Here is a 23,357-nt window from a genome sequence, read left to right on the forward strand (position 1 = left end):
ATAAACTTTCAAAGTTTTGATGGTAATTCAACTGATACACCCACTTCGGCCAAAGTTCATTGACCTTTGACCTTGGTCATGTGACCTGAAACGCGCACAGGATGTTCAGTGATATTTGATTACTCATATGTCCAAGTTTAATGAACTAGACTAATAAACTTTCAAAGTTATGATGGTAATTCAACAGATACCCCCGATTTGGCCAAAGTTCATTGACCCTAAATGACCTTTGACCTTAATCATGAGACCTGAAACTTGTACAAAATATTCAGTGATGCTTGATTACTATTATGTTCAAGTTTCATGAATCAGATCCATAAACTTTCAAAGTTATGATGGGAATTCAACAGATATCCCCAATTCGGCCAAAGTTCATTGACCCTAAATGACCTTTGACCTTGGTCATGTGACGTGAAACTCATGCAGGATGTTCAGTGATACTTGATTAACCTTATGTCCAAGTTTCATGAACTAGGTCCATATATTTTCTAAGTTATGATGACATTTCAAAAACTTAACCTCGGGTTAAGATTTCAATGTTGATTCCTCCAACATGGTCTAAGTTCATTGACCCTAAATGACCTTTGACCTTGGTCATGTGACATGAAACTTTAATAGGATGTTCAGTAATACTTGATTAACCTTATGGCCAAGTTTCATGAACTAGGTCCATATACTTTCTAAGTTATGATGTCATTTCAAAAACTTAACCTCAGGTTAAGATTTGATGTTGACGCCGCCGCCGCCGCCGCCGTCGGAAAAGCGGCGCCTATAGTCTCACTCTGCTTCGCAGGTGAGACAAAAACTAGATGGCCAGAATCATCCAACCTTCTGTAAATAGAAACATCACTCCAAGTTCAGACACCATAAAGTGACATCTTAGATGTTCTTTCACTTGACCATGCCTTTAGGGAGCTTGACCTCTGACCTCGATAATATACAAAACATTGTTTTCAATTTCACTCAGCTCAGCATCACTGAAAGCAATGGCAGAAAATATTCTGGGGTCACATATTTCCCCATATGTCACACTTCTTATCTTGATCAAGGTTGACTCCCATGAATTTTGAAAGATTTCACTTCTCATTTTGCTATTTTCCACACTTTTATTGCCATCTATAAAAACTGTAACTAAGAATGATGGAATACCAGTTTGCTTGAATTCATCAGGTTGCCCAGGTGATCCACAACTTCAAAGTCATGTCAGCAATTGACATGCTAATTAATCTTAAAACAAACCTTGACCTCTTGCACTCCACATATAGATTACAAGGAATATAAACTTATATTAGGCCTAAAGAATATTTTTTAATGCACTAAAATGGAGGGAATCGAGACTAACATGCTCTTCATGATTTGGCGTTTTATTCATTTGGGGGAATATTTTGTAATTTACTTCACAAAATTTTATACTTTAGCTATACTTCATACATTATTGCAATTTAGTGCTTTTAAAAAAGTTTGTCATATATCTAACTTTGAAAGTACATAAGAAAAACAGCCTTTATTCCACCCCTCCCCCCACACACACACAATATATATATATCACTTTAGTGGAAAATGAGAAACTGTCACATAAATTAGTAAAATTCATCAGTTAAAAGTGGCAGACTTCTATTGGACTAAGTGGGTGAGAGAGCAATAAAAGCAGGTTGGCACCAGGGAGAAATAAATAAGAATTATTGGAGTGAATGAACTTTTTAGAGAGATTTTATGAGCGGAAATGGAGGTGGGGAAAGGAGAAGAGAGGTGGCTGGAGAAGGGGGAATAAGAGAAATGGAGGGAGAAGAAAATAAAAGGATATTGAAAGAGAATATCAATATTGCAGTCAAGTATGAATGTTACATTTTTATTCAATGAAAATTTTAAAATGAAATAGGTTTTGAAAAAAAAAGTACGAAGATAAAAAAAAAATACACTAGCAAGAGAACATAGGTCGAGGGGCTGACCCATGAGTGATATTGAGGAAAGAAAAAAATTAAAAATTGAAAAAAGAAAGTGGAAATGGACAAGTGTGAAAGTGGTTAGAAAGCAATACAATGTGATGAAACAGAAATCTAGAAAAAGACAAAAAGTATATTAAAGAGTGCAGGTGTAAAAAAGATTATAGAAAAAAAATGAATCTGACACATGAAACAAAATAAGACTAATAAACAGAAAAGAATTTAAGAGCGAAGAAATAGATTAAAGACATTTTTCTGAACTAAACCAGTCAATCCCCTAGATGTTCATTAAGAAGGACTTGTGCTATTCTTTTTAAAGCTCTCATGGTCTTTAACTGAAAACCATTGAAACCAATGGTCAAAAATGCCTCTGGACATTGGGACGTTCCAATTCTCAGAAGACAAAAATTCGGCAACAAAAGAGGGGCAAGCAATAGGGGGCACTGCCCCATTACGGGACTATGAAAATTAATCTAAAGGTGATTAGAGGGTTATACAAATTTGATAAAAACTTTCTACGCAGATTTGCGGGATATGCTCCAGGCAAAACAGATGGGGTGAGTTTAGGAGGTCAAATCTACTTTTTTGGACTTGACCTTCTTTTCTTCTTTTCTCCTCTCCCCATGGATCCATAAATTTCAAGTCATATTTTTTTCAATCATTTCATCCTACAAAGAATGTTAAAAATGGAGATTTATTGATGTCATGGCAATTGGAATTTTCATGTTGATCATAATGTTCATCTCATTTCCCAGTATCATTCCATTAAACATGTTAAATAACATGATATGAAACTTTGAAAAGAGGAAGTTACAATTGAAAGGATAATAAAATATCAAAAATAGCCTGTTTATCCTAAATCCCTGCAATTTTTCTGTAATACCCTCTTGCATTATCAGCATTTTACAGAAAATAAAAATGGAAATATGGATCAGGTTAGAACGTCATAGAGTGCACAGGAAATTATATCAACGATTTGGGACAGAGTCCAACACGCTATTTTAAAAACAATGGCACAAATTTTCTTGTCATGAAAGGAAAATAAAATGAAAACTTTTTTTACTTTCTGTATAGAATGAGTTCCAATCAAACATAAAACTTACTTTTGTGTGCCCTTTCTATATTTTAAACACATAATTCACCAAGGTAAATGGATCTCAAAGATTCTTTTTTAGGCTAATGGCAACATTGATCGCTTGGGTTATTAGGGAAGGTGTTGTTTAAAATGAAACAATCATATGAAAAAAAGATAAAGATAGAAAAGGGAGAGTTTTTAACGGATAAGTCCACCCCAACATAAAGTTGATTTGAATAAAAAGAGAAAAATCCAAACAGCAAAACACTGAAAATTTCATCAAAATCGAATGTAAAATAAGAAAGTTATGTCACTTTAAAGTTTTGCTCAATTCCACAAAACAGTTATATGCACATCCTGGTGAGTATGCAAATGAGGAGACTGATGACGTCATCCACGCACTAATTCTTTTGTATTTTATTACACGAAATAGGTAATATTCTATTTCTCTCCTCATTATCAAGTGAAGCAAATATTAATTCCTCCCTGAACATGTGGAGTGAGCATTGTTTAATACTATATGAATCAGTCAAGTTGGTTCTTATTGTCAAATCTGTAAAAAATGAAATATTGTACAATTCAAACAATAAAAAACAGAATAAATTTGAGTTGTGCCTATCACTGTTTTGTGAAAAAAAAGGAAAACTTTAAAATGTCATAACTTTCTTATTTTTCATCCGATTTTGATGACGTTTTCAGCGTTTTGCTAGTTCGATTTTTCTCTATTTTTTTTCAAATAAACATATTTCTGGGGTGGACTTGACCTTTAACATAGAGCCTAATCCTCATGTTAGGTCCCCTCACAGGACTGCATGGTCATCTTTTTTTTTCGAAAACAAAAACTTACAGACTGAAACCATCAAAGTTCAAAAGGAATGTTAAACCCCATCACAATTCATGACAAAATATCATCTTTCCAAAACAATATTCCCATGATTTTAACTGAAGTTGAAAATAAAAAGTGTCTTGACCCCATGTCATGCTAACATTTCCAGGAAGTTAAGCTCTGTGATTCAATATGCTGCTGATGATGATGATACTGATGCTGAACTTCCCAAGTTTCATACTGACAATCCAATATTATATGACTCACTTGCATAACAGTATGATGGGGGATGGAAATAGTAAAAAAATATCCTATAACAAAATATTATTTGGCAAATGCATCAGAGGGGTAGGATACAACAGAAAAGAATAAAAAAACGGGATTCCTAGCACATCAGGAATTTCCTGATGCTGTCTCAAAATTCTATGAAAAATTATATCAATTCATTTCCAACTTCACGCATTTTCCATTTTCTAAGTCGACACCGTAAACTATTGGCAGTATAAAACAATGCAATGTAAAAATTTTGGGGCCAATCTAAATTCCCCAACATTTCCCTAATTTGGGGCATTTTCATTAAATTCTTTGACTTTTCCCTAACTGGAAAATGTCAAATAATTTCTCCTTATTTCCCTGATGGGCAGGGAACCCTGAAAAGTATGACATTATTTTGCAACTATCAACATCAAATTGAAAATGTTGACAATGTCACCTGTACTTCTGGAACAAAGCTTCTGGGGTATCCATTCTTGTTTGTGTTTTTTCTCTACAATTTTTATTTGTAAGCTGGTTGCAAGACACAAATTCTAACATAATGCTGTCAATAGTGTTTTGGGATGCCTTTAGTCAATGTGGATAGCATTTCACTCATAGATATTTCCTACATATCTCAGAGAACATTTCCTCTTTTTCTCTTCCTCATATTTCTCAGAAACACAGTTGCCCAACTGACAGTACTGCTCACCCCCTGTTTCATTTAGTTACTTTCATTTGGTGTGATATGATGGAAGAACATGCCTGTGATATTTGACAAGATAGATGGGATATCTAGCGCTTCTGCACAAACCCCAAACCGGCAACTGTGACCGCTTGGAAGACCCACCCACCAAAGAGGGTGGCACATGCTGTTTGATTCAACAGGTGCAGCGGCGCTGTTTGGAAATCAAGAAAAACTTCCTTTCTCTCTTTTCTTTAACCATTATCGCTATTTCCTTCTGGGGTATCAGAGCTAATTTACTTTTACCACCAAATCATATACACACCAACCAACCAAACAAGCACTCAAGTTCACGGCCAAACACTTCAACTGCGACAAGTCAACAGTTGGTCCCCAATCTGCCTCACTTTTCAACAAATTCATGAGAATTAGCGATATTGACTGAGTGTGCCAAACCTTACACAATCCACCAAAATTCAGAACAATCCCCAATTCCTGCGAATAACTAGGATTTCAATAAATTTGCCTTCTTCTAATCTTACAATTTGTATTTCTTTCCAAGTTGTCTAATTCCCAGGAATATCACAGTGGCTGCTCCCTTGAAAAGAACGAAGAGGAAATATTTTGGAGGCTTGTTCAAATGTTTTCACAGTTGTTCAAACCAACCATACCTGGTGTTTGAAATACGCAGGTGAGCTAAAGGTATTCAAAGAACCTACCAAATACGTCCAAGTCATAACAAAAAAAAATAAGTTTGCCATTCATACCTCTCCCTTCCTGCTCCTGTTCACACACTTGTTCCCTTCATCATTTTTTTGCAGCAATGAAAATGACAGAGGATATGGTAGAAATATTGCTCTTTCGTGCATAAGTTGCACGAAAGTTGAAATTCTTAAAATGAAGCTGAATAAACAGTTAAAACTGTTTGCTATGCATTTAATTTGTATGAAGCACATTTTCATGATTTTTTTTGCTGTACTTGGTAATGAAATTATACTGATCTCTTGGAAAGCTGTTTGAAGGACTTCATGAAATGCAAGAGACAGTATTGACAATCATTCTCAGTCTAATAGAGGTGAGTGGATAGGTAGATGGATTAATGGATAAAGGATAGATGAGTGGGCTGATGGAAAAAAATGAAAGGATGACTGAACGAAATCAACATCAATCAAACAAAATGTGAATATACATCAAGAATAAATACTTACAATTCCATCATGTGGTAAGGGAAAGTGTCAGGCAACTCAGTCAGCCCCCTTGCCCTGCAGTCCACAGACTTTGACGTGCATTCACACTTCTCCGGACACAGTGGTTCCACTTCACACAATGCTTCATGATTTTCATTTCCTATCAAAAGAATGAACAAAAATTGTCAATATCCATTATTTCTTCGCACACGTTGTCTACCGAATGTGCTCAATTTCATAAGCATATATATACTGGAATTATTCATAGGATTCATTTTATCTACATCTGTTTCATTCTTCTACACATGATGAAGTACAACACGACTGATGCCACCAGTATTAAAATTGAAAGTCATAGCTTGATAACTAAATTATGAATTATTTTGCATATTGTAATTATAAATAATTTTGTATTGTGTTTTTTCACGCAGAAATAAATGCAAACAAACAAACTTGACAAGCAAGCCTCCTTGTGATGTTTCAACGCTTGAAACCACTAAATTAGGGATAAATCTCCAAAATATTCTTTTTCTTTTATTTATTCATACAATGAATATCTGTTCAAATGATTCCCCTTCCAATAATTTGATTTTTTTGATTCCGCAGCAGTTGCATCCCAAAGCTTATCCATTATTTAGAAATAACCAGGAAAAAGAATAACTACTTTGTGCAATATGACTGGAACTATATAACAAAAGTACATATATGCCATTCAGAATACTTTTGAGATGAATATATTATTAAGGTAGAATATCTTTTGGATGTTTCACGTTTTCAAAAGTCCTAACAAAAATTCAAGTTTATTGAAATCATTATTCCTTATTAACAACATAATTATATAAAATAATTTTCAGTTATTCAAATTTTATCATATTTGGTTTCAATATCTAACTGAAAACCAATGCTGAATAAGTTATATCACTAAATGTATCATACACAAAATGAGGAGCACGAAAAATATAAAATGTTTAAAAGAAAATAAAAAGAAACAGAGAAAGATGGGGAAAGAGCTAAAAGACATCACTTTCTGTATTTTTTATAAGTTTCATACATTTCTCTAAGTATATAGCAATGTTGTTTGATGATGACTTTTGATGAAACGAAAAGCTTCGAAAGAGTAAATGTGATCTATTTCATCAATGACAATCAATCTAGTTAAACATGGACTGCCTGCCATATGCATTTGATGAAGGATAATTTTCCAATTCTTCATCACCTAAGCATGACTAGGAAGGGAGAAACTCATGTTTGCCGTGCTTAGTGGGTGGAAATCGAGCGCGGCCTGATCAGCACGTACCCCCAACACTTCCATTGTTCTCTGCTAAAGTATCGCTTACAGCGCTTAGGCAACCACAAATCTCATTTCATTTCAGAAACATGGTATCAAGACCACGTCTGATCAACACAAAAAAAATCCTGACTCCAGCCGACGATGTTTGCGAGTTTCTTTGTGAAGAAATTGCAAGAAATGCAAAGTAAACTTATAGCGTAAGCCCCTTTTCTACATTTTTCTTTCAAAAGTAAAAGTAATAACATCTTTGGCCTGATTTTTCTGTTCATTTGCTTTGCACGCAATCACAGAAACTGACAGTATCCAAGGAAAGCTAGGAAAGAGTGTCCCTCCATTCATGACTATAGTGTGAATTTCGCAGCCCTAACGATTAACTTTCTTGCTTTGCCACAAGGGCTTCGGATATCGGTTTCCGCGGCAGACACAAGGCAGACATTTCAAAGTATACAGAGAAAAAATACCATTACCAATAGACCAACGTACAAGGTGCACTCTAACAAGTTGCATCATCAGATACATATTTAGATTCCAGGGACAGATTTCAAACAAAATATGAATTTTTCAATCATGTTTTCATCTCATGACTATTCAATGAGACAATTTAAGAAATCACTTATTTGACAAGTTCAAGTTGCACTATACATATAAGTATAAGGATTAAACTAAAGTATTCATCAAATAAATGAGGCATGAAACAAAAATAACTATATTATAATTAGCCTTGAAATGAATGCTTCAATTGAATATTACACAAGAATAAATTATGATAAATTTGATATAAAGAAATTGTAAGATTTCTAGTCTTAATACCTTGGGGAGACAGCCCTGGAAATACATTCCCAACAACCTCAAAATGAAATGCAAAAAAGAAAACTTTCAAAAGAGAAAAGTTCATCAAATATTATGACTAAGAGCATGGAGCAGAATATGTCTGTAAACATTAAACACAAAACAGAGATATATAAAAATTGGATCACCTACATGCAGGTAGGATGACGAAATTCTAAAAATCTTGTTCAAATAAAAGTACATGAGTCATGAATCAGTAAGCAACAGCAAGAAATGACGAAGAAAGAAAAGCACATCGAGAAAAAAATAATCAATGAAAGAGTAAAATTTAGAAAAAGAAATGGAGAACAGATCAATGCCACAATGCATAAATGCATTTAGAGGTGTTGTTTAAATTCAAAGAAATGACAAAACAGAAGCGGTAAAACAGAGCGCCCATTACAAGTATCCATGACGATGAGTATCATCCATTCCAGCAATTCGGCCAGGGAGCTATATAGAGGAATGCTGGTGGTAGAGGGGGGATAATTTCCTACCCTCCGAGGATTTTCCGCCCGAGGAGAGCCGAATAGGCAGAGGCGAGATGGCAAAATCTGATTTGAGCGGCGGGCTCTTTTGTAGAAGGTGTTACTGAATCTGTGTCTTCCTTCAAGCTATGATTTCACATTTCCACGTATATGCTGTTCTGCATGACAGACAATTGGATTTATATTCATGTAACACATTCTCCCTTTCTCTCTTTCTCTCTCTCTATTTCTCTTCCTCCATGCTTCATTCATGATTCTTTTCCATCTTTTCTACTTTTACCCCCTTTCTAATGTTTTTATTTAGATGGATTGCATTAAAATGGACAATTTTGCATTATTGAAGAAAAAAATTCCTTCCACATAATTTCACAAAATTTTGTGAATTGATCAATACTTCGCAGTTATGCTATGAATCATTTGTGTGAATAGGCTTTCATAAAAAGCTTGATTCATCAATCGCTTCATGAACTATCAGCATTAATCAACACTTTAGTCATTCACATATCCTTCTGATAGGATGTAAATTTGGAGGTTGGTGTATTATGTTGAACATCAAAACTTCAGTGTCAGTGAAAAGCCTTACAAAGAAATTGTCTCATGTCTCAATGGGTGATTACAAGTTCAGTGTTGACCTTTTGGTGTTAGTGTTAGGTAAAATTTGTACATGATTATAACACCCATTAAAAACAAAATGAAGATGGTCCTGAAAGTTGTCGAGGTGTCAATAATGTGATCTGGCTCAGTTTTACAACCTCAGAATAGGTTTTGGAGCTCGGGGAAGCAATCCAATTTGTGCTTCCAACACCAATGCCAACACCGGATTTGAAATCACCCATTGTGTTCATGAACCTCAACCGATATCAATAAATAGAAGAACTTAAAAACACCAGTCTTCTATATGGCAGTCCAGCTTGCAGTCTGTAAATCTGGACAAATAAAAAACAATTTTGGTAGAAGAGATACTTGGAGTCTGCAGTCCAGACTACTACAGGGCATGTCAGCCGCATCAAGCCAGGTGCGCACCAGATGAGACCCGCTGGAGGCGTGGGGAGGGTAGAGCGGGTTAACCTGCCCTGACCCCCTCTATTCTTACCCAAAAAGGGGATCTTTAGGGTGTACCCACTACCCAAAACTCCAGATTTGCCCAAGAGTACTGTCCTCAAAGAATGGTAGAGTTGGTTCACTTCCACAGGCTCAGCCTCTGCCTGTCCTAACCCAATTTTATGCAAAGGTTATTTCGCACAAGAAAGGTAGTAACCATACTTATTGAGTTCACCTTTATAAAAAAAATAGATATTATCTTTCATAATTTATGGAAGCAGAATCATGTAAAAATGTACAATGTCACTCTATCTGTTTGTAATCTTCAAGAATTTAACCAAAATATTGTTATTTCTTAGGCCTATAATTTGTTTGTGGTATGTCAATCCGGAACTGTTTATCTAAAATGGTTGTCAAAGAAAGTGAAAGGTACTTTGATAGTCTGTTTTTCTACTTCTTTCTTTGAATCCAGACCTTTCATCCCCCCTCGCTCCTTTTTTTACTCAAGACTTTAGACTGAGATGGATATACTTTGGGCAGCGTGTACACAAATGAGGTTGCGCACCACGACCGGCATGTTTGCGAGAGTGCAAGCTAGAGCAGAGGGAACAGAGCTTTCTAGGGAGTAAGAGGGTTGAAGGGAGAGAGGGGAAAGTGATTGGTGGAGAATGAGTGCAAAGTGCTTGCTTGCTTTAGATCTTTCTGACAGGTCGGGAGGTAGGTATGCTGAGTGCTGAATATACTATGATTCCTTCACACAAAGATCTGCTGACAAACAAAAAAACTACACCATTCTTTTATTATATCATGTGAAAAAAAAGAATGAAATATTTTATTTTGCCATCTTGCCAAATTATTAAGTGAAACAAATTTTGTTTGTGATCCACTCTACCCTTACCCTTACATTTCACTTCTTACAGAGACGAATTAGCATGGTGATATACATGGAGGGCCTAAACATTATTTGTTTCAAGCAATTTTGCAAACTCAACTTGAATTGAAGAAATAATTCACTAAATAAATATGGGCTGAAAATTCATTTACATTTATGTTTTAAGAATAACAGGGTATTTTTAGGCCAATATAGGGTCTCATAGTAAATGGCATCTTTGCAATAGAGACTTTAAAAAAGCACCTTTGATATCTAGATTTTAGATCAATCTTTATTGGTCATTTCACCCACTAAAATGCAGATGAATAACCAGTACATAAGCCGCTTGCATATTCTTAGAAGCCATGCTTTAATGACAAGCTCATCCTACAATGTGAGTCATAATCCTATGTAAGCCTATAAAGTTCCCTGCTCCAAAAGTTAAATTCTAAAAATGAAAATAAGTTATTTCATTACCATTTCAAATACAAAAAATATAGAGGTCATATTTCTCTTCAGAAAACAATTATTTGAACTACATATGTAGAGGCTCTATTCTAATTCAGAAAACGATTACTTGAACTTTTAGGCATATTGAATTTTAAGAAACAAGATTATATAGTGCCATTTTGCACCCTCCCATCCCCCCCCCCCTTCTCAATATCAAATCATGAAGGTGATATCAAATTGGTACTACTACATTCATGGTTTCAGACTGCCTTGAAATTCATCAGTTCCAGATATTTTGGCAATGTTAAAGCAAATTACAACCAGAAATTTCACAGGGATTTTTTTCAAGGTTGCAGGTACTTTGGCAGTGTGAAAGCAAAGTACTGGAACTTTCAGACCATACTGCGCTGGCTCGTAACTTCAGGAACATATCTCCAAGGGTATGTTTCGGGGAGGTGTGAATGCAAAATAATTAACAGGTATTTTGTAGCGTGAAAGAGTAATCGTAAGTTAATGGGGATTCTTGTAATCAAGTCGGTTTGAAACTCGTCATTTTGACAGGTATACAAGTGCAAGGTGTCAAGGATGGTGCCAGATTACACACACAGGTGAAAAGGATCATAAAGAAAAGTGGCTCAATGGTTCAAATCGTAACTTTGAGAAGTTTTGATAACAGATTAAAGCAGGGCCTACCGATTGCATTGATATTATGAAAGTGTTTTTTATGGAAAAAAATGAAAAATTTACCTATTCTACTACAGTCATATTTGGATATAAGCACTATTGTAATTTTCAAAATTCGCATGTAGGCGTACTTGTATCACATTACAGTTTTTTAAGGCATCACAGACTGTACAAGACATTCATATTTTAACACTTCAAGACACTTCTGATACAATTATCCCTGGTATTAAATCTTTCATGGGATTCAGCTGCAAAGCCTAAGCTTACATATGAGAACTCATGGTATCTCCAATGGCCAATCCCATAAACTTTTACATTCCATGTGAGACTTGAAGCGGTGATAAAATCCTTCTCTGTTTTCAATCATATTCAATGACTTGTAACAGGTATTTGATAGATTTACTGTAATCCAAACTAATCAAATGTAAATCATTTCAGAGGTTTCCTCAACTTTTTGACTACTGCACTGCATCCCCTCATTTCCAACCTGATAGGTTTTCATACTTACATCCACTCATATTAGCATCCTGTAGAAAAAACAGCACCCATGTAGGCCTACCCAATCTAACAGCTGATGCCAGGGGCAGGCAACAGAATCGCACCCACTTCCCCACCCCCTTCCCTCCTCCCCCAAACTTCTGACACTGAAACAAGTATCAAGAGAAAGGCTACCCCTACTTACTTTTGACACCAATTGTTTCTTTGGTTGATGACGGATTAAACCATGAAGGTTTCGTTCTTTACTATGTCAGTTTGTTATCAAGCTTAACTTTTGGTTTTATTCAAGATTTCTTACACCCAAGATGAAAATCTATATTTTGCTTTGCCTAATTTATCTGGGCCTGGCAGCCGCTGTGCAGTGCCAAATCGACGAGGCTCTATCCCTTTAATTGTTGAACGCCAAACAGGGTAGCTCAGCAACACCCATCTTTTAACGTATTTAGGTTAGACAGACGCAGCCGGGGTTTGAACCCAGGCCTCCCGGTTGTGAGACGAATGCTCTACCAACTGAGCCACTCACATGTAACGGTATCAACAAAAGAAGCAATCCATTCTGCAACGAAATTCCATCAAAGCTGACTAGACCAATCTGAAACAAGTTCTCTTCACCTTTGCCTCATTCTGAGTCACACCGTAATGTAAATCATTCAGTGAGGAAATATGACAATTAATGTCTCACTAACAAGGATTGAAATGAATTATGGAGCACCTTGCCAAGCTAGGGTCTACTCTATTTTTTTCCTGATCACAGTGGTAGCAATAACCTGCTCAACTTTCTAGCAGGCTGTTGAATGTTTGCTCCTGCACTATTACATTAAGATATAAAGATTTTATTTTTTAAAAATGCAGTAACAACATATGGTAATCTTGAGAAAGAAAAATTGTTCAAGAATTTAGAAATAACCTTGAATGAAATGATTGAATAGTGAAGAGGGTTTTTTAAGCTAAATACTATTAATACAAAAATAAAGATGGCAAATAATAGGATGCTTCGTTAGTTTTGTTTTTTGTTTTTTTTGCTTTTAATGATTATACACGTAAAGCCTGCTGAAACAAGTATCTCACAAAGGTATTGAAAAAGATGCAGGAATATGACATGCTATTGAAGCATTACAACTAAAACTCAAATTCATCAACTAAAAAATATTTTATGAGCCACAGTGGAAAATTCGAGAGAAGCTTTTTTTTAAGAAATGACCTATGTTTTATAAACTGAAATTATCCAAAATACAAGAAAGGAAAAAGAAAGAGTGAAGTAAAAGAGAAATTTGGAGTGGTACTCAGTTGGTTATCCCCCTCCCCCTCTAAAGAAAAGTACTAACATTAATAATTATAACAATAATATAATCAAAGTATGAATATAATCAAGTAGGCCTAACCAAATAAAGTTACTGGAGGCTTATAGAGGAGTGTGGTCTAATATTTAAGGAATTATTTATCTGTGACAAGCAAAGTTTTTGGATTAAAAACTTAGGGCTTGCCTTATTGATGTTTCCTTGGCAGATTTCACTCTATTGACTCAAAATTTATACAAAATTATGAAAATATTTTACAAAGAAATCACTTTAATTTAACTCCTCTCCAACTTATTCCAGCCAAATACAGTAACCATGGCAACTGAGCACTGCCATGCAAACGGAAATGGGCTGTATATCTTCCTTGCATTACACTTTAGTCATGAATTCCCGATGGCTGGGGCCAAGATGACACAAAGTTATGAAATTCCTCTGATATCATTCCATGGGAGACAATGAATCATGGTGTTTATTGTGAACTTCATAACACCCTCCCTACCCCTTTACCCCCCCCCTCCCCCTTCTATCTAGCTCTCTCTTTCTCTCTCTCTGGCAGAAGTCAAGTTTGGAGTGATTTCAAGGCTAGAATTGGTCATCCATCATCAGCAATTTAAGTTGTAAAATATTCATGCTAAGCCTTGCAATGCCACAGACAGTAGAGCAGGCGTGGTAATTGCCAATAGCGATTTAGGGAGAAGTTTTCTAATTTTGTCACTCTGGACCACGTCACAAACAGGTGGTGAAACCCACCAGAGTATTTTATCTGACTGTGTTACACACAGGACATAGGCTACTTCAAATCAATAGGAATTCAAAGAGACCTTATTCAGTATCGCTGAGCATATCATTATCATCATTGTAGTCGTGAACATCATCATCGCCATCACCATCATTATCATCATTACATACATCATTAATGCTTTTAAACTACTTCTGAAGTTTGCAGTCTAATTCATGCAACAGCTCGCTTGCTTCTGTTGGACACAGGAGTTCTGCCTTTTTAGTAATAGATCATGGCCCTACCACCTCTGCAGCATCTCTTCCTCCTCATCATCATCACCACCATCATAATCATTATCATGACCATCATCATCATCATTACTATCACCATCATCATCACCACCATCATAATCATCAGCATCACCATCACCAACATAATCATCACCATCATCATCATCACCATCATAATCATCATCCCCATCACCAACATAATCATCACCATCATCATCATCACCATCATAATCATCATCATCACCATCACCAACATAATCATCACCACCATCATAATCATCATCATCATCATCATCATCACCATCATTATCATCACCATCACCATCATCATCATTATCACCACCATCACAATCATCATCATTACTATCACCATCATCTTCACCACCATCATAATCATCATCATCACCATCATAATCATTATCATCACCACCATCATAATCATTATCATCACCATCATCATCATTATCACCACCATCATCATCATCATCATCACCATCATAATCATCACCATCACCATCATCACCACCATCACAATCATCATCATCACCATCATCGTGATCACAATCACCACATCCAAAAAGACAAGGTGGCTCAATGGTGGAGTGCGTGCATCATGAAAAGGACGATGTGGGTTCAATTCCCTGCCTAGTAATAAAAAATGGGACCTTCTAGCTTCTTGTAAAGCACTCTACTTTTATTTGGTGCAGGGCCCGCTGGGAAAACAGTTAATACAAGCTTTTCAGTAGTTACCCCTTGTAAATAAGAATTATTACATTATTATCACTGACATCATCATCATCATGATCACCATAAACCACAATCATCATCAAAATTAACACTTTAATAATTCTTACCTGTACACCTGAAGTCAGTAGTCTGCAATTCAGCCACTTTGAGCCCATGAAGTTGTCTAGGAGTCTCGCAAGTGGCGAAGAGGCCGAGAGTGACGTGCGGTCTCAACCAAAGGGCCAGCCAACTCAAGTGACAATCACAGGCCAGAGGGTTCTTGGAAAGTCTCCTGATGAAAATATGAAAAGAAATAAGAAACAGATATCAAATTATCATTATCATGATGGAATATGTGATAATGGTAAGAAAAAAAACAATCATTTGATCATTGACACTTGTGTTATTGTCACATCATACAGGGACAGCTTCAGTCTTTATTTCCATTATAATGTTTTTTAAACACGATTTCTCATTTCAAATATAAAGAATAGATAAAAGATGAAAATATTATTCTACTATTTCTTTGCAGTCAGTCTGATTTGAAATTCAAAGTGAGATGGAACATTTATTTTTCTAAAAAATAACGTAATTCTCACCTTCCGAATACTCTTTATTGACTTTTCAACTTTGTTATCTCATTACAAATTCATACCTAACTAAGCATCAAAAAGAAGACAAAGTATTCTTTAAAAGCTTATAATACATATAAATATCTCCAACTACTTCACTATAACATCTCAAAAAATAGGATTGTTTAAGTAACTCTATAGAGAATCCGTTTGTATTCTTTTTTTCATGCTTCTTAGAATATTTTTGTTTACTATCAAAAAAAAATTCTTCAGATGTCAGTGAAGTACAACACAATCAGATGAATAGATTTTGGTGTCCACACATCTTTCCCATTCTTTTCCAAATACCTTCCACTCCAGTCACCATACTGGTAAAATGCAATTACAGGTCGTTGACCGTGACCAAGCTCACTATGTATTGTCTTAAGAACTATCGATCCTTTTATCACACAGACCAATTTCAACAGTACTATCATGTGACTTCATTCTTCTACTCATTTTCATCACTTTGGTGAACCCCTTCGTCCCCATCCAATTATGGTTAGGTTTCAGTGACGTCAAAACCAACCAAGGCAGCTCAAAGTCCCTATCGGAATCTAAACTGGCATTGAAATTTCATTCATACCCTTTATCTATAAAGGATCTGCGATTCATGTAAATGTGGTAAATGTCACAGGTCTTCCTAACCATTCTTAATTTTCTCTATTCACAATTTTCAGAAGAGTGTATTACAAACTATGAGTAGCTGCAATTTCCACTCCCATCTCTGAATATACAAGAAAATGTCAAATCACATTTTTAGGTTGAAAGAAATTACCAACAATCTACAGTAGACTATGGATCATGCAATTTTCATTCGGGATAAAACACAATGCAGGTTTTTATTTACGTTTAATATGCTTTGCATTATGCATTTATTTATCAAACTGAAAAGAACTTTGTTGAAACTAGTAGGAGTTTTTAAGACGATGGTTTTCTAAATCTCATTGATGTAAAGAGATTCCAAGACTTTGCCCAAGTCACATTACTCTCAAACTCTGCTGTCATCTAAAATACTTCTCGTCAAAAGATTCACAACAACTCTGATGTGTCATGCTATTTAATGTAATTTGTATTTTGACATGCTTTGACAGAAAATCAATAATGTATTTCATCCAATCCCTTCCTCATCTGAATCTCCATTTGTCTCCCATCACAAACTGCAATGGCAAAGTTTTGGATCACCAAACATTGCATCTCCCTTCCCTGAATAAACATTGAACATGAAACAGAATCATGCTCTCAAACTCCGTCAAACATGGCACCAGATTTAATGGAAACAAATATAGATTCATCTGAAAGAGGATACATTAGGCACATGTATCCAAGATTTGCTTGAATTACCCAATGCAAATAACTTCTACCCATCACATTAAAAAAAACAAGATATTTGAGAGGTATATAGCATGAAGGTTTCCATTTGCAATGATTTGTGGAAGACATGTTTCAAACCATGAACACAATATCCCTTCAAGCATTTCATGCTATTGTCAAAGAATCAGACATTGTTAACACTTTCAATCAATTTTCATGTTGCAAAATTGATGGAAAGTGTTAACAATGTCTGATTTTTTGACAATGCATCCATCGTCAAACTATACATGTACTGTACATATTACAAATAAATGTCTCAGAAGAATGAAAATCTTGGATTGGTCAAATGTTTCAAAATTGTAATAAAATATTAAGGTCAAGTTCTTTTCTTTTTCTCTTCTGTTAAACTACCCCCCCCCTTAAATAAAAGAAGAAAGAGTGGATAAGAAATACAAACACTTGATTACCTATTTGCTGCAAAGTATTTCCGAGAATAAACTTTGTTTTCTATATTTGTACATACCTCCACTTAATAATTATTAGCTCTGGAGCTGTCCAATGAATAGCTTCATTGAACTGGCATTTAAAAATATGAGACAAATTCTTTTTCAGAAGTCTAAAAGAGATAAATTCTAAATAAAAAGTCTGAAAACATGAGATGAATTAAAAACAATTTTAATGAATATATCAACAAATCAAACCCATTTTCAACCTGAAAATTGTTAACATATTTTTTTTAGGAATTTCCTTCATATTTGTGTATCATTTCAGTAACACAAGAGGAAACTTACAGTTGTTTAAGAAAACTCATATGCGTGAAACTGCTACTGCGGAGAGTCGTCAAATTGTTGTCGTTCAGATATCTGGAAGACATCAGGAAAAAACAGAAAAGAAATTTAGTGATGTGAATGCAGCTCAGCAAGAGAAAAAATAACTATAACACATGGAATTCCTTTTGTTAACAATGTAAATCAAGCTGGGAATTCAACTCAGATATTGAAACAAAATGTGATATATGATGATGATCAATGAAACCCTGATATCAAAAAGAAAGCAATATTTACATACCATTCTTCTATAATATATCTTTTGATGTTTAAAAGAGGAGATGGGGATATTTTCTTTGTTGTAATTTTCTTACTTGTCACAATAATGTCTAAAGATTTTAAACAGCAGTCACATATAGTTATTTCTGGAAAAATGTGAAAGTGAAGTTTTAGATATTGAAATAATAACCTTGAATTTCATATTTATAAATTTCGAACAGATGAAACAATTCTTGTGAATAGTCATCAAGAATTGATTTTCCTCGACACAGTAGAGGATGAGAACCAATTAGCCATATTTCTATCAGTTATCGTATCCCAGAATTCTCTGACCTATCGATTGCGTTTCAAGGAGAGGCCCAGACAGACTCGTAAGTCGATGAATGAGATAACTTGCACAAATTAGACCGTGCCCTCGTAATGAACTTATACAAATTTGTCTCCTTGAAAGCTAAAAGGATACAGACCAAATGCCTTCCAGTGGACATATACTCATTGAACCATACCCCATCCTTAACCAGAATTAGCATTCTAATTGACATGAAGGTGATGATACTACTACGGCATGGTGTAAAATGTATGCATCATAACAATGAACTGACAGGAGACACACCCATCGTCCCTGCTCAATTATTAAAACTTCATTTCATAAACATGAACAAGGTACTGCACGGTCATAAAACAGTTACATAAAGGTATAAGAAGGAGCTCTTAATAGTGTCTACATCCAGCACCAAAATGCAGCATAAGTGAATGCAATATGGGGTGCAATATACAAAGAGGGAATTTAAAAAAATCACCCCAAAAAAAAATATTTTAAATCTCACAATCAGGGCATTCAAATATACATGTATCTTCAGGCAAAATCTGATGCTGTAGGATGATTGGATGTTTTATTAACAGTGACAGATAAATTTCAGACAAGTATCATACACTGACAAGAAGTATTCCTTGCCTGGTGTAAATTATACCTCATTAGCCAAAATGTTAGTTTGTCTTTTTCAAATTGCAATATGAAAATTTCACAATGAACATGCCATTCATTCAATTTGCAAAATGCTACTCATGCAATGCTGGTTTGTCGTGAAATTGAATTACCATTAGGGTAAAAGCTCACTCTTTTAAATCAATATGGAAGTCAATAAGTTCTTTGTAAAATATCATTAATACACTGCCTTAATTACATCCGTAGCCCTCCACTCTAATCAATTGATTCCTGTCAATAAACAATGGGGTTTCTTCCAACGTTCCCGGATCAATTTAATGAGATACAGGTCATATACCGGATGAACCTAATGACAAGGGTATATCTTCACATTCAATCTTTGAAATACTTGGTGAGAAAAGAAGAATGCAATAAACCAGAAAATGTAGAAGCTTTAATAGAATTTACTTCAGAATGATTAGTTCTTTCCATTATAGCATCAATTTAACACCTAATATTAAAGAAAACAAACATCTGAAGTAAAACAAAAACATGCCTCCAGATTATTTATTGGAATCATCTGTTAGGGTTTATGGAAGAGTCACCTCATGGAAGCTAGCATTATTTGTAATATTTATATCAAAACTATCTTAAGTTTTCACAAAAATTAATTCAGATACTTACAGAATTTCAATGTGTTTAAGGGGTCTGAATGAGCCACTCATAATGCAGACGATTTGGTTGTTGTGTAACCGTCTGAAAAGAAAATAATAAGTGAGTTCAATGCTATATTCTACAAAAATGAGTTCAAGCAATTGCTATGGTCAACATATTCATGGACATGATATATATTCATTAATATTCATGAAAAGTGCAGGGTTAAAAAAAAACTCTAATGCAGCCAGACATGAGGATCCTTTGGCTACGTATTGAACTTAACATGAGCCACCAAGATTACTATAATAGGGCTGTATGCACCAGCCCGACTTTTTAATATTAGCGCGCTATTTCTGATCCGGCAAATTATCCTGATCTGAACAATCTCGAGATTATTTGTAATAGAGATACAATCATCGGGATAGTTCGCTGGATTAATCTCGAGATTGCAATCCCTAGTCAACTTGGGATTATTTGCAAAATAGTGCGCTATTTACGAATTATCCCGCTAATTCACAGGTGCAGACGCACTCGGGATGGAATATTCACGGCGACACATCATAATGCATCAATGCCTCGCTCGAACACGAATTGCCCTTCTTGCGCTGGTGGAGATGAAGTTTCTTGAATCTCGAGATAAATCGCGAAGAGGGCCCATCGTGCTAAAATCTTGAGATTGAGCAAACTCAAGCTGGTGCAGCACCGCCTAGTGTATGACATAGTTTCTGTATTTGATAACAGGGATTTTTTAACAGCACTCATCTCATGAATGATCATCTTTAACTTCCCATTATCCAAACATTTTAAATCATTCTCTATTCACCATATTCTTTCTTAATTTTTTCCATTCATCATTTCTAATTTCATGGGGGTTTTTCGTTCCAAAATTTCTCGGCTTAATAAGGGTCATAAATCAGATGAAACAGTGATGAAAAGGAAGCAACTATATAACAAGTTTGGAAAAGCAATTCTCTGGGAACTCCCATTCCATTACAACATAATGGGTGTCATACAGTCATGACAAAGAAATGTTTATACTCTTCAAATGATGATTTATTTGCTTTCAGATGCACAATAGATAATATTGTTAAGATTAACAGGAGATAATCCTTTAAGAAAAAAGTCATTAGCATTTGAAAAAAAATCTTTATGTTTTGGAAAATATCATTATTCAAGTATAAAAAACGGAATATGACATGAATTACTCACAGCTGACAACCCGAAGCCAATTCAAATCCCTCAGAAATTAATCAATCTTTATAGTGCATTGCCTTTTAATTTCTTTATTCCATTTTTTTCCTGATCATGATCAATTAACCTACAATTCTGACTTTTATAAATGTAATAGCTTATAAAACTAAATGGAAAGCTTACATAAAGCCAGTTTCATATAACTTGTAATGATTTAAAAGACTTTTTAACATCCATCTTCATGAAATAACATGAGTTATTCTAATGAATAGGCCTATATTATATGTCATTTACATTTTCAGAAAATATTAAAGCAACTGATGTAGAATGCTAATTCTTTGGACAATGTGTACTGTATAAAACCCAAACATGTTAAGAGGGATATTTTTAGCATCTAGAACCCTTTTATTGCAACCAAGAAATCATACGATTTCTGAACAAAGAATCAAGAATTGGTGGCGAACATCGATTCAAGAATGTCCCAAGAAATGCTATTCCATGTGTAAAAACAAAACTTTTTGAAGAATCCTTACATGTACCGTAAAAATATGCATGACGCAGGTAGATCATGCTAATTGCTACGTCTTCGCATTGTTTAGTAAGTGAGCTTGCGGAACTGAGTCCATGCCATTGTAAAACACCAAGCACTGGTAAATCCTCACCCTATTAATCGCATTGTATCAAAGACAGGACAGGAACGGATATCAATATTTAGGTGGTAATCATCGGGTACTACCTATCAAGAATAGCCATCAATACTGCTTAATTATGTATGATCATGTGATGCTAATACAGGAATAAGTCCCTCTTAAAAAACCCTTTGAATGGTTTTAACTTGTTAAATGTGTGTTTCTCCCTCTCCCGACTGTGTACAAGGTCGGGAGAAGTATTAACAATTTCTATATAATTGTGGACGACTTTTCTCTTCAGATTGTTGGAACACTCTGGAAGAAAAGGTAATAATTGTTGGATCCATTATAGTTATCCTTGCCAAAATAAAAGAAGCCAGAGAAGGAAGCTTTCACATGTCTTCAAGGAGAGGGAAATGATGAGAAAGAGAGGAGAAGACATGGGACAAAGGAAGAAATGACATCATCAAATGTTCTGGAAGTTGGTTTCTCATCTTTTATGACAAAAAATGTTCATTTTAAAATTTAGAAACTTTTATAGAAAGTAGAATTAAACATCATTCAACTGAGAGAAAATTAGAAATACATAGATTACAATTTGAATGTTCTGTTTTTTTAACTTCATGTAATTTATTATACGATATATTTTGAGCCAGGGGTATCCCTTTAAATGATTTGAATTCAAATGTACACGTTTGTAAAAAGAGAGCATTGTACTTACAAGTCCCTGATTACTGAAGCTCCACGGAATACCTTTCGGTCAATTTTTACCAGTTGGTTATAACTCAGGTCTCTGTAAAGATACAAAACAAAATCAATTGCAATAAAAGCATGTACATTCCTATATATAACATTGGATATGACTGCAAGAGAGACTGATAGTGATAAATACAGTATCAGGAGAAGAATAAATCTTGTTAGTTAAAATATGCATCTTGACCGTGATGGTTGTTTTAAATAACATTTATTTAAATAATAATTCTTGGTATAATCTTAAACAGCACTGTAATATTTTTAACCAATAAGAATAAAAAAGGGAAAAAATGAGAGGATGCATCATCAAATCAATGAACTCTCCATTTCCATGTAAAATAAAAAACTGCTAAAACAGTTCAACTATGGGTGTGTTAAATGTCTCTTTCCAAATTTGAACGGAAACATGGATTATGATTGAAAACTCAATTATGAAACATCGAACATAAACATGATCAGCGGTGCACTGTTCAGTGTCACAAATATAAAGCCATTTATATGCTGATTGTCTTTATATTTCCTGCTTTCATTAGCACAGCTTTAGTCTGCAGTTTGACCCATTACAAGAAATGTCCGTTCTTGCACCTGTTTGTGAGGCTTCCACTGCGAGAGTAAATTTAACAACATTTCAATAGTGTTCAATGTCACATTCGCGATGCTCAAGGTCAGGAGTTGATTGCGTTTACAAACGTATCTTTTTCGAACATTTAAATTTTCCTCCAAATCGTGATTTGAAAGACGTTTGCTTTTACGACCAAGAATAGAGAGCATCGAACACACCCTTTGTTTCTCATTATATCCATGTTTTTGTAACGTTTTGAATCATGATTCATGATGCTAGTTATATTTCGAAACCAACATTAAACACACCCTATGATTCTTTGAAAATGCCTCAGATTTCTACAACAAATAAACTGTGAGAGGAAAAGGAGAAAACACTATAAATATTAAACATAATTCACAAGAAACCTTCATACGATACTATGCATGGAAAAAAGGGCTGTGTGCAGGATTTGCGCAGGGACGGGCCAAATCCTGATATATTGCGGGAGCCGCTGATAAGATCAAGACAGAATT

The 23,357-nt window shown here is 34.9% G+C and overlaps 1 protein-coding gene across 1 annotated transcript in view; it reads right to left on the reverse strand.

Moving 5' to 3' along the window:
- The window catches only part of LOC121425538 (slit homolog 1 protein-like), an 89,570-nt gene extending 67,222 nt beyond the window's left edge, over positions 1-22,348 (reverse strand). The window contains exons 1-5 of the mRNA XM_041621618.1: positions 22,249-22,348; positions 19,735-19,806; positions 17,871-17,942; positions 15,283-15,446; positions 5,990-6,128 (exon numbers count right to left, since the gene is read on the reverse strand). Of these exons, the coding sequence (XP_041477552.1) occupies positions 5,990-6,128; positions 15,283-15,446; positions 17,871-17,942; positions 19,735-19,775 (416 nt within the window). The 5' untranslated portion in view covers positions 19,776-19,806; positions 22,249-22,348. The remainder of the gene's footprint in view (positions 1-5,989; positions 6,129-15,282; positions 15,447-17,870; positions 17,943-19,734; positions 19,807-22,248) is intronic.
- Between the last annotated feature and the right edge of the window lie 1,009 nt (positions 22,349-23,357).

The sequence above is a fragment of the Lytechinus variegatus genome, chromosome 12, assembly GCF_018143015.1.
Source record: "Lytechinus variegatus isolate NC3 chromosome 12, Lvar_3.0, whole genome shotgun sequence".
NCBI lineage: Eukaryota > Metazoa > Echinodermata > Echinoidea > Temnopleuroida > Toxopneustidae > Lytechinus > Lytechinus variegatus.